General features: G+C 44.8%; 1 protein-coding gene across 5 annotated transcripts in view; it reads left to right on the forward strand.

Moving 5' to 3' along the window:
• RUNX1T1 (RUNX1 partner transcriptional co-repressor 1) overlaps positions 1 to 13,147 on the forward strand; it is a 218,973-nt gene that overhangs the window by 201,462 nt on the left and 4,364 nt on the right. For all 5 annotated transcript variants that reach the window (XM_084849143.1, XM_084849144.1, XM_084849145.1 and 2 more), the window contains one exon: positions 13,065 to 13,147. This exon is cut by the window's right edge and continues 4,364 nt beyond it. In XM_084849143.1, the coding sequence (XP_084705269.1) occupies positions 13,065 to 13,147 (83 nt within the window). The remainder of the gene's footprint in view (positions 1 to 13,064) is intronic.

Genomic DNA, 13,147 nt, shown 5'->3' on the forward strand with positions numbered 1-13,147 from the left:
GACCAAACCATGTGTGAACATGCACCCCTTTAGTTACTTTCTGTGCTTGCCTTGGCTTTATGACTGCTCTGCAAATAAATTTAAATAGTGAGGGTGAACAGCTTATTGCCAAGGTTATTGGAAAAGTTAAAGCATCTGTCTTTCTGTACCAATACACAATGACACTGAAGAATCTTACGCATACTGTCCTTTTCATTGCTCGTGTGGATTATAGAGTTCTCACTAGTTGGAGCAGATGCTTTGCTTTTCTTCTGACATCTGCTCAGATAAAAACACACATGCAGCTGATCCAACAATATTATATAGGCTTTATCTACTTTGCAACATTGCTTGGCTGTATATTTTGAGAACACCACATCAAGCAATCAGCATCCCTCAGTGAGGAGGTTTTGTAGATCACATCCAAAACTGTGACACCTACATTAATCATCATTGCATCTTTGAATGAATGAACTCTTTGGAGAATTGTTGCACTTCATGTTGGTGAATGCATACATTTCTGGTCATTTCTGAACCATTTCTAATGGAAATTAACGGGATGCTCTTGAACCATATTTACGTTCACATATTCAAAGGGACTGAAGAGTTGAAAGATTTTGTATTATTCTCCCCACGTTTTTAATGGTGGTGCTTCTAAACTATATTGATTGTGTACATTTCTGCTAATTAATTATAAGTAAATAACACAAATTAACATAGGATCATGAGAACTCTCATTTGAATGTACTTCAAAAGAAACACAGAGGAAATATTTCACACACATGAACATGTTTTTTGTGGGTTTAGAATGGGAAGCTAAAGCTAGGAGATGGTGCTTAATCCAGATTGTGATCTTTGTGAATGGCCTTTTACACACTGATTGACATGCTTAGAAATATTCAGTTGCCTCAAATGAAATCATGAAGCAAAAGGGTGTGTGTGTGTGTTAAGAGCCCTATATATTTCAGCCATGTTTTATTATTTCCTCATTGATTCTATATAACATATACCAACAACGTTAGGGAGATTTCCTGGGTTTCCAAGAATAGCAAAGGGCCTGCTGCCCCAACGGTTCTACCATACTCACTTTGGACTATGCAGCCAGGAAGACCAGCATAAGAGAATTCTTGCTTTCCATGCCTTGCTTTTTCCAGGTAAAGGGCATCCACTGTGAGTGCCTTGGTTGAGGGCCCCAAAAATCTTGGGTGTCAGCAACAGTGAATATACTGGCTACAGTCAAACACAGAGTGAGGCACACTTAAACATATGAATGTCGTTCATTCATTCATTCAGTTTCTATAGCGCCCAATAGTAGGAATGGCAGAGAATTTCTCCCTGAATCTTCGGGAGGCCGAGCGCTGAGGCATTTGGCCCCCCAGAAGTGTTGGGGAAATTCTCCGCCGGCCCCCCGCCCCTCCCCCGGGATGGGACTTACCTTCAGCGAATGTCCCTCTCGGCGGCGGGTCCCGGCGGTGGTTCGGCGGCGGTTCGTGGGGGGCAGGGGCGGCGGCCGGTCTCCCGACCAGCTGCCGCCACCGCCATTACAAAATAAAAAAGTAAGTAAAAAAAAAACCACCCGTGATAGGCTACGTGACGATTTACGTAGCCTATCACGGCTAGATTTCCAAAGTCAGCCGTGACAGGCTACGTAAATCGTCACGTAGCCTATCACAGGTGACTTTGGAAAAAAAAAATCACGTACGCAAATGGTGGCGCCCATGGGCCGCCGCCATTTGCGTACGCGCTTTTTTTTCCCCCCAAAGTCACCCGTGATAGGCTATGTGACGATTAACGTAGCCTATCATGGCTGACTTTGGAAATCTAGCCGTGATAGGCTACGTTAATCGTTACGTAGCCTATCACGGGGTTTTTTTTTTCACTTTTTGTTTCGCAGCCGGGGAGACGGGGCGCTTCTCCCCGGCCTGAGTTTCGGGCGAGGCGGGGCACCTCCCCCCCCTCCGCGAAGCCAAGCTGCGAAAAGGTAAGTGACTTTTGTACATCCCTACCCAATAGCCAAAGCTCTCTGGGCAGTTCACAATATGATAAAACATAACATCTGACATACAAAAATGTAAAACAGTTTGAAATAGATTTTAAAAGTTAACAGTAAAACTACCAGGACACTCTAAAAAAAACCTAGCACATAGTTAAGTAACATGTCCACACATAGAACCAATGTGCCTGCTAGATTATAGCCACAATACATTTTCATCAAGGCCTCAAAATCCACTGACTGCCAGCAATAATCTTGTGGCTTTTACAACTGCAAAAGAAGACACACATTATATTATAGGTTATATTATAATAGAAATCTAATGCAGGCAGCAGTACAAGGGTGACACATGATAAAACACACTTGTTATGATGATGCACACTGAGGAACCTTACTTTAGCTCTTTCACACACAGTACTTTAATACATTCATGTGAGAGACAGGAAATGCAAGTTTAAACACAAATGTTATATGCTTTTATATCCTAAATCAGACTAAAGCTGTAGCAATTCAGGAGGGGGTGGGAGCAGAGAAGAAAGCCTGTTTCAGCTATTGTAGAGATACCTGAATATATATACGTATATCTATATAATGCTTCACTGCAGATTCACTTAAACTATACGTTTGTCAGCTATTGAACTTTATGTGAATATGATGGGAAAGCTTTAAGGTAAAGACTGAAGAATCAATGCAAATAATCAAATAAACCTATCATTTATTTATGTAATTATATGACTTATGGATTACTTTTCAACAAAGCATCCAAATCAACAATATATTAACAAATGTAAAGTAATAAAATAACAATCATCAATAACATAAACAGTAAGGAGCACAGTTAGGAAACAGCCAAGTAAAATCCATTAATCTTGTATGAGCAGCAGAAACAATTCTGTTGGACGTCTTGGTGAATAAATGTCTTAACCTGGCACTAGAATAATAATGATAATGTGGGCACCTCATAAATATGTCTGGGAAAGCTATTCTACAGGCAGGGAACTACCACAAAAAAGACCCTGTCTTCAGTCGCTACCTATCTAATCTCTGACGGTGGAGACATCTGAACAAGGGCTTCAGAAGCAGATCTGACATCGTGGGCATATTGGATTGCTTAGCATGTATTGTTATAATTTAGCACGTCATCGACTAAGCTATACAGTTTGGGTTGTATCCAGTGGAATTATTCCACTAGTGCTAATGGCGTGCTAGCAGAAACCAAGTTCTGAACTGTGTAGGGATGTCAGAGAATTCTGCCACAGATCTCGGTGAGGCCGAATGCCAGTGCATTCGGCCCCCCGAAATCCGTGGCGGGACTATCCTCCCGCCCCCCCGTGCTGCCGTCCGCGCTGACTTACAAACGGCGGCTGCGCTGCAGTCGCCATTCGCTTCCTCATCATAGCTGTGATAGGCTACATTAATAATTATGTAGCCTATCACGGCTAACGCAGGGACGCCATTTGTGTCCCTGCGGAGGCCGTGATAGGCAACATAAGTATTTACGTAGCCTATTACGGCAAGCTAAAAAACAACAACAGCGTACTCAAATGGCGGCAGCTATGGCGGCCGCCATTTGCGTTCCCTTTTTTTCGCTGTTTTAGCCTATGTAAATATTTACGTACGCTATTACAGCAAAAAAAAAGGGGGGGGACGCAAATAGCGTAGTGGGCTAAAATGGCAGGAAAAAAAGGAACGCAAATGGCACCCACTACGCTATTTGCGTTCCCCTTTTTTTCGCCGTAATAGCTTATGTAAATATTTACGTAGGCTAAAACAGCAAAAAAAAGGGAATGCAAATGGTGGCCACCATAGCAGCCACCATTTGCATACACTGTTGTTGTTTTTACCTGCAGGCTGCCCAGCGGCCAGATGTCCGGCTGCGGGCGGCCCCAGCCGGCAGCTCTGCGGAATCTCAGCGGAGCGGGCCGGACAGAATTTCGGGGGGAGGGACGGAACGCCTCCCCCTACCACCACGAATGCCACTCTTCAAAAAGGTAAGTGACGTTCGTACATCCCTAGAACTGTGCACAAGGGGAGAATCCAACTAACATTCTGTTTGTGCAACTGCTTGCACAATGGCTTGCAGATCTTAGGTTAATGAAGTTATCTGCTAGCATTTGCTCAACTGCTTGCACAATGACAAAAGACAGCAGAGCTTTGCTATCACAGCAATTTCTTCTGCTTAACAGAACGTTGGATTTACACCTATGTCTCCTTGGGCAAAAAGGGCCAGTTCTATCACCCATTTGTCCCAGGGCTAAAACTGAAGGCGTAGATGCTCACAGGGTTACATCATGCTACACCATAACCCAGGCCCATCACACACAAAAATGGTTCCCAGTCCCCACATAAAAGCCATTTGAAAATGTATCCACATGTGAGCTAAGCCACACAGCATGCCATTTGCATTAATCAGTCATTGACATAGTATTCTAGGAGAAAAGACTGTAGCTTGGGAGCAGAGCACATGCTTTTCATGTAGAAGTTCAGTCCCTGGCATCTCTAGTTGAGTGGACCAGGTAGCAAGTAATGTGAAAGAAAAGTATGAAGACTGGAGAGCCACTGCCAGTTGAAGGAGACAGTACTGAGCTAAATGGACAGATAGTCTGACCTTGGACAGTGTCAGCCATCGTCCGAGGATATGAACTGCCTTGTGTCCCATCAGGTTATTTGTCCATCTAGCCCAATATTGTCTATCCTGACTGGCAGTAGTTCTCCAGGGAAAGATGTATCGCATCACCTGTTAACTGGAGATGCTAGGAATTAAATCTGCTGCATGCAAAGTTACATGCTCTACAACTGAGCCGCAGTCCCTCCCCAGGATGTGCTCTTATGCAGTCTGTCTGAGCTATGAGACCCTGGAATTTTAGAAGCAGCAGAACCTTCGATATCTGCAGTCTTTCTTAACTCACTCAGGTGCTGGTTTCCAGGGGGAAGATGTAGAAGTGAGAGCTTTCCTGAGACATAGAAAAGACTAGTTACAGCAGCAACAGTCTTTTCCTTCCAGTGAAGTCTGGATAAGGTTCCTGCTTCAGCTTCATTGAAATGAATGGAGGCTGTCCAGTTCCAATATTTGGTGGTTTGCAAACCAAGTATTTATCATGAGCTTAATATTAAACTCTGCCCAATCTGTGATCTGTGTACTGTAGGAAATCTCCCATTGTTGCTGCATTTACAGTTTTGGATACTTCTTTTTCATTGTGATTATCCTTTCTTTTCAAACTAAAATACTTCATAAAACTGATGAACCATCTACAGTGTCTATGTATAGATGAAATGTAAGTAGAATAAACCTGAAACCATGGACAGTGAATCAAAACCAGCTGATGATAGACAAGGAGCCTGTATTCCCAACAATTTAACCACTAAAAAACATCTGTTTCTCTGTGTTGGTAATTCCACCTTTTAAGAAGAGATGGGAACAATTTTTTGCTAATACCAAAAAAACACAAAAAACCAGTTCATGCATTTGTAATTACCTGGTTTAGTCTGCACACTTATTCGGTATGAGTAGAGTTAGAAATGCTGCATACATCTGATTTCAATCTAACGAGGAGAGAGAGGGAGAGAGGGGGGGAGAGCAATGAGTATTGGACACTTAACTATTCTTGCATCTGCCAAAACATCCCTGTGCCAAAAAGAGAGAGTAAATCTAACACTGGGACTGTTTTCTAAAGAAGCCACTTGACTCCGATTAAATGTTTAATTTCCTTAAAACAGTGTTTTGGATTTAGGTCTTTGTTCTTTCCTGGTAATTGGGATTTCTGTTGTAGTTTAGGAATCTCACTTATCAGCTGGCTTTGCTCCAGCCATCCAGCTGGCATTGCAGAGCTGGAGGGAAGTGAGCAGCAGGCATCCTTTCTGGTGGCTTCCCATTTGGCAGGGAGCGAAAGGGAGCAGAAATTGAGGATGCCATCAGCTGGCTATATTCTTAACAAGGAATTTATTATTCAGAATGAAATGTAAGTAGGGAATGAACTCTGGTGGTTTAAATACAATCCTTTTTGTAATAGAAAGAAATTGGATTTCAACAATACAACTTTGCTTGCTTGACCCTGCAATGGAAACCTGATTTATCAATTCATTTTCAGTTCAGGGAAGTCCAGTGAACTCATGCAGTTTCCCAAACCCCAAGGTGGCTTTCCCCACTCATTTCAGCGGTGGGAGCAGAACTGTGCGTGCATTCCTTAGAATGCACAAATTTGAAACCACTGTTTATGGATTATTTTTAAAAATGTATTGAAACCTTTATGTGTTGAAAACTTCCATTTAATTTTATGCTTTTAAATACTGAAATTGTAATTACTGTATTTTAACTGTATGTAATTTAGAGTGTTTGTAAACTGCCTTGTAAGTGGGTACATGGGCACTGAAAGGTGGGTCACATTTTAAAAAAAAAACTTAACAAATAAATTCAGCTTAAGCATAAAATAAATAAATGTCATAAAATAGAGCAGAAAAATAAAAGGCATTAAAAGCAAGTAGAAACCACAAGAGTTACAAGATTAAACCCCAGCTTCCCTAGGAAGGGTATTCCAGGTGCCACAACTCTTTTGTTCACAAGTGGTGTACTTAGAGAAGGGACTCCTCAGATGACAAACAAGAGGAATGGCATTCATTGATTGAGGTGCAGAACTGGTTTACAGAGCCTTTCCCTTGCCATTTGCCTAGGAAGCACTGGCACGCACAACTATTGAGCTTTCAGGTCAGGAAAAGACAGGCTTAAACCTTGTGAGTTCACACTGGTAAAATGTGGTGCAAGTAAACAATAATTTACTTGGGTGATAGTATCATAGAATTACAGAATAGTAGGGCTGGAAGGGGCCTGTAAGACCGTCGAGTCCAACCCCCTGCTCAATGCAAGAATCTAAGTCAAAGCATCCCTGACAAATGGCTGTCCAGCTTCATCCTGAATGCTTCCAGTGTGGGAGAGCCCACCACCTCCCTAGGGAATTGTCATATTGCTCTAACAGTCAGGAAGTTTTTCCTGATGTACAGCCGGAATCTGGCTTCCTGTCACTTGAGCCCATTATTCCATGTCCTGCATTCTAGGATGATCAAGAAGAGATCCTGGCCTTCCTCTCTGCGACAACCTTTCAAGTACTTGAACAGCGCTATCATCTCTCCCCTCAGCCTTCTCTTCTCAAGGCTAAACATGCCCAGTTCTTTCAGTCTCTCCTCATAGGGCTTTGTTTCCAGTCTCCTTATCATCTTTGTTGCCCTCCTCTGAACCCTCTCCAGCTTGTCTGCATCCTTCTTAAAGTGTGGTGCCCAGAACTGGACACAGTACTCCAGATGAGGCCTAACCAGGGCTGAGTAGAGGGGAACTAGTACTTCACATGATTTGGAAGCTATACTTTTATTAATGCAGCCCCAAATAGCATTTGCCTTTTTTGCAGCCACATCACATTGTTGACTCATATTCAGCTTGTGATCGACAACAATTCCAAGATCCTTCTCGCTTGTCGTGTTGTTGAGCCACGTATCCCCCATCCTGTAACTGTGCATTTGGTTTCTTTTTCCTAGGCACAGAATTTGGCATTTATCCCTATTAAATGTCATTCTGTTGTTTTCTGCCCAGCACTCCAGCCTATCAAGATCACTTTGAATTCTGTTCCTGTCTTCCAGGGTATTAGCTATCCTGCCCAATTTCGTGCCATCTGCAAATTTGATCAGCATTCCCTGCACCTCCTCCTCCAAGTCATTAATAAAAATGTTGAAGAGCACTGGGCCCAGGACTGAGCCCTGCGGTACCCCGCTTGTTGCCTCTCCCCAGTTTGAGAAGATCCCATTGATAAGCGCTCTTTGAGTCTAATCCTGTAGCCAACTGTGGATCCACCTGATCGTTGCTTCATCTAGCTCACTTGCTAGTCTGCTAATCAGGAAATCATGAAGCACTTAGTCGAAAGCTTTGCTGAAGTTGAAGTGTATTATGTCCACAGCATCCCCACAGTCCACAAGGGAGGTTACCTGATCCAAAAATGAGACCAGTTTAGTCTGGCAGGATTTGTTCTTGACAAATCCATGTTGGCTTCTAGTAGGGTTGGCGGAGAATTTCTCCCCAAAACTTCGGGGGGCCGAGCACCAACGTGTTCGGCCCCCCGAACAAGTTTCGGGGAGAAATTCTCCACACACACCCTGCCCCCCGCACGCCCCCCAGGACGGGACTTACCTTTCCCAAATGTCCCTCCCGGCGACGGGTCCTGGCGGCGGTTCGTCGGGTCTTCGTCAGGGGCGGGGGCGGCAGCCGATCTTTCGACCGGCTGCCGCCACCGCCATTCCAATAAAACTAAAAAAAAAAAAAAACGCCCCCGTGATAGGCTACGTGACGATTAACGTAGCCTATCATGTCTAGATCTGCAAAGTCAGCCATGATAGGCTACGTAAATCGTCACATAGCCTATCACGGGTGACTTAAAAAAAAAAAAAAGCGCGTACGGATAATGGCGGCCCCCATAGGGAGCCGCCATTCCCGTTCCTTATTTGGTCGCTGTAGTCTACGAAAATATTACGTAGACTACGGCGAAAATAAGGGCAACGCTATTTGCATTGCCCTTCTTTTCGCCGTAGTCTACGTAAAGATTTACGTAGACTACAGGGACCAAATAAGGAACGCGAATGGCGGCTCCCTATGGGGGCCGCCATTTGCGTACTCGCTTTTTTTTTTTTTTAAGTAACCCGTGATAGGCTATGTGACGATTTACGTAGCCTATCATGGCTGACTTTGCAGATCTAGCCATGATAGGCTACGTTAATCGTCACGTAGCCTATCACGGGGGCGTTTTTTTTTTTAACTTTTAATTTCGCGGCCGGGCGAGGCGAGGCGCCTCCTCCCTGGCCTGAATTTCGGCCGGGCGAGGCAGGAAGCCTCCCCACCGGCCTGAACTTTGGGGGGAGAGCAGCGAAGCGCCTCCCCCCCACCGCGAAAAGCTGCGAGACCAGGTAAGTGGGTTTCGTGCACCCCTAGCTTCTAGTAATCACTGCATTGTTTTCAAGGTGCTTACAGATAGATTGCTTTATAATCTGCTCCAGAATTTTCCCAGGGGTTGATGTCAGACTGACTGGTCTGTAGTTCCCAGGTTCCTCCTTTTTGCCCTTTTTGAAGATAGGGACAACATTAGCCCCCCTCCAATCATCTGGCACTTCCCCCGTCCTCCATGATTGCTCAAAGAGAATAGACAGCGGTTCTGAGAGTTCTTCTGCCAGTTCCTTTATTACTCTAGGATGCAGTTCATCTGACCCTGGAGATTTGAACTCAAAGTAATTACATGTTGCCTGACCATATGCCCATCGATCTCAAGCTGCAATCCTACCCCTTCAGCCTGTACTTTGCCTTTACCAGGGGGGTCATGAGAGAATGGGAGAAGACTGAGCCAAAGTAGGAACTGAGTACTTCTGCCTTTTCCTTGTCATCTGTTATCATTTTGCCATCCTTATTTAATAGTTGAACCACCATTTCTTTCCTCTGTCTTTTACTATGCACATATCCGAACAAAGCCTTTTTGTTGCTTTTAGCATTTCTCGCCAACCTCAGCTCATTCTCAGCTTTAGCCTGCCTGACGCCATCCCTGCAATTCTGTGCTACTTACCTGTACTCTTCCCTTGTAGCTTGGCCTTCCTTCCACTTCCTATATGTGTCTTTTTTTGTTTCCAGGTCATGTCTAAGCTTTTTGTGAAGCCACATTGGCTTATTCTGTTGTCTTCCACCTTTTTTGTTGTTGCTAGAATTGTTTGTAATTGTGCCTTTAGAGAACCTTGTGAGCTCTAACTGGTAAAATGTGGTGCAAGTAAACAGTAATTTTCTTGGGTGATAGTACAGCTGCTGAAGTGAGTTCCTCAGTGCTCCAACATAGGCACTTGCTGGAATATGCCTTTTAGGGTGCTGTGGCAAGAAGCCATTCTCCAGCCAAAAGCGTCTAGCCAGTGTCTCATGAGCCTTAGTTACTCCTCTCACACCAGCAGCGTGCTTGCCTTTTAACTTGCAGGAACAGGTCACTTTGAAGGCAGCCAGTTCACAGTGAGCACCAGTGCAGCAAGGTCCTGTTAGGGTTTGGTTGGGCTAACTAGAGAACTAGCTAATTTGGGGGTGGGATGGAAACACACCTCTTTCCCCAGTCTCTCTGGCACCAGCAGTGAACAGGCATGCCCACTTCTTTTAGCTTTCTTTCAGACTGTTTGTTTTACTGGTTATATGTCCATCATGGGAAGGTAGTCTTACTGTCAGGCTACACGTCAGTGCAGCCTCCCTGTTATGTCACAAATAACTAACATGGTTTAGGTGTGGGGTCTGGGCAGGCAGCTAGTAAAAAGTGCCCTGTGGACCAATAAAGTATGTAAACATAGTTGTGAGGTTGCTGTAACATTTACAGGAGTTGAGGGGAGAAATCTTTGGATTTCCTTTTTTAATTCCAAAGTCACCTTAAAGTGCTAGCTTTTGTATGTCTTCAAGGGCGCATAGTACTAAAATTGTGAGGCAGCTGCAAAACATGGCTCTTGACAAGCCTCGTGGGTTCTTTTGTGATCTTGAGGATTGCTGTATTCCTCCACAAACTGACTCTTGGCATGTCTGCTATGCTGTGTAGGTATAAAGAGGCCTTTAAAAACTCCAGTAAAGTCACTGTGAGACCGAGTATGTCACCAGTTATCTTTTAGAAAAGCTATTGCTACTACCCGGAAGATCAGGAATGCATGGGGTTTCTTATGTTTAGGGCACGGGCAGGCAACCTTCAGCCATCGGCTTAATTTCATGAGGCCCTCAGCCTAATTTCAAAGCCTTCTGCATATGATTGGTGCAGACCTCTAACAAGACCAATCTGTCCCTTCCCCAGCAGCCTGCTGGAAGAAAGGAAGAGGCAGAGAGAGAAAAGGAGTGGCAGAAAGAGAGAGAAAAGGAGATGTCAAAAAGAGAAAGGGGTGACCGACCCACTTTTAGATCTAGTTCTGCCTGCCACTGGCTTCAGCCCCACCTACCACCAACATGTGGGCTCCAATAGATTACACATAAGGAAATGAAGTCCTCAAAAGAAAAGAGGTTGCCATCCTCTGGTTTACAGGTTCCCTCAGTGGCTAGGGCTCAGCATACTTCAAACACTAACTTGCTCATGAATCTTCCCATTCTTTTAGTGGCTGTGACTTTGCTTTGGTTTGGGTGCTTTCTCCTTAGCAACTTCTAACAATGGCAGGCCAAAGCAGGGCCTTTTCAGTGTCACAAATCCCTTGGCCCCCTTAAGCACTCACACACACACAAATAGAGAGGCTTCAGTCTCACACTGTCAGGAGTGTCCTAGTGGCCTCTTCCAGTACACTGCAATAGCCAACTCAAGACACAGATGAAAGGATTCTTTTTTAAGGCTTTAATCCTTTTACAACTTAATGACTCTTTCAGATGCTAATCACCAGCGACTAAGCAATGAACAGCGGAGTAGCCTATGCTTCGAGTAGGCAGTTGATCCCCGTTTGAAAGAGAGTCACTTGAAGACCCTGAACTTATGGGCTAGGGAGAGATCCTCCCTCTTTCCCTTGGGTTCATGGGAGGTGGCCGTTGCTTGCGCGCCAAACGGGTGCTACGCCTCCTTTCCGCACCCTCCATCGCTCGTCGCTCCCTGTGTCTGCGTCGAGCATCTAACAAGCCTTGTTCCCGCACTTTCTCACTGCTAGGATCACTATCTATCTCAGGAATGCTGGCAGGAGGAATCTCTGCCAGCTACTGTGCCTGTGAGGGATGAGCTGGGTCCTCTCCCACAGATTGCTGATCCTCCTCAGAATCAGAACTGCTCTGGGGTTCTATAGGCTCAGTTTAATTCATTATTCACAGGTTCATTACAGATGCAAATCCTCAAAGACTCTCTGGCTACAAAGGAATGCCTCCAGGGGATTCAAATGGGATCACCAAAAGTTGCCCGCAGTTTGAAAGGGAGGCTTTCTGGCTAGGCTAACTTAGGGAGGGAGGTCCTGCCCCTGGCGTGATGCTTCCCTGCGTAGCCTCATCGCTAACCAGGTCAACCATCTGAGCTCCGCCCCTGATGTTTCCCTCTTAGCTCTGCGCCGCCACCTCATGTCTCTGAGGTCACATTCCCCTCCTCCTCCTGCTTGCTGCTTCTCACATAGGCGGGCAAGGAGGAAGCATCATGCCCAGCCATCTGGGAGTTGGTAACCTGAGAAGCACGCCTACCCATATCTGAACTGGCTTGTGAAAATGCCTCCCGCAGTTCTGGCTGCTCCTCTTCTGAATCTGAGCTGCTATCTCCCTGCGCTCAGAATCAATCCTGACACTCAGCACTGGTGCAATTGCCCTGGAACTGTCTCCCGTGTGAAGTCCAACAGTTGACATAGTTTATGTGTCATATGGCAATAGTTCCTAGCTACTGTTATTTTTGTTTTCAATAGCGTACATTTTGGGAAATCATTGGTGTGCCACTGGTAAGAACACAAAGGTGGCAGAGAAAACTTCTCATTGCTGAACCCCATGTGTGTGAGAGAGTCCGTAGCTCAATGGTAGAGCACATGTTTTGCATGCAGAAGGTCTCAGATTTGATCCCTGGTATCTTCAGGTAGACCTGTGAAAGACTCTTCTTTGAAACCCTGAAGAACCACCTGCCAGTCAGTGTAGACCAGGAGTCCGGCTCAGTATAAAAGAGTTTCCTGTATACCTGAGGGTGAGGATCTTTCTATGAACAATTACAAGTCTGTGGACTTCTAGCACATGGTCCATTATAGATCAAAGTCTATGTCCAAAATCCTAAATTCCCCGTTAGCTGTTGTATGCAAAAGCTCATGCACAGGCAACTGAGGTCTGTTCTTCTCCCACTCATGTGCTTATATCACAAACAACTCCCCCCACCCCCCAGTTTTAAAAACAGCTTGTCTGTACCTTAGGGGGAAGCTGCAGTTAGGGCAGAAAAAAAGTTAAAATCGTGACTGCATGCAAGTAGTCAAGCCAATTCATTTCCACTTTGGATTTTAAAAATCTTTTGCTATTCCATTAGTAAGTTAACGAGCATATTAAAGTCATTCCATAAGCTATAGCGATGTTAAAAATTCCAGCCAAATTATTGACTTCTCTCTCTCTCTCTCTCTCTCTCTGCCTTCTGTACAGAGTTGCTGGAACTGTGGCCGGAAAGCTAGTGAAACCTGCAGCGGTTGCAACACAGCACGATACTGTGGCTCATTTTGCCAGCA

The sequence above is a fragment of the Heloderma suspectum genome, chromosome 4 (assembly GCF_057233095.1).
Source record: "Heloderma suspectum isolate Gila_16-S chromosome 4, 16-S_ref, whole genome shotgun sequence".
In the NCBI taxonomy this organism is placed as follows: domain Eukaryota; kingdom Metazoa; phylum Chordata; class Lepidosauria; order Squamata; family Helodermatidae; genus Heloderma; species Heloderma suspectum.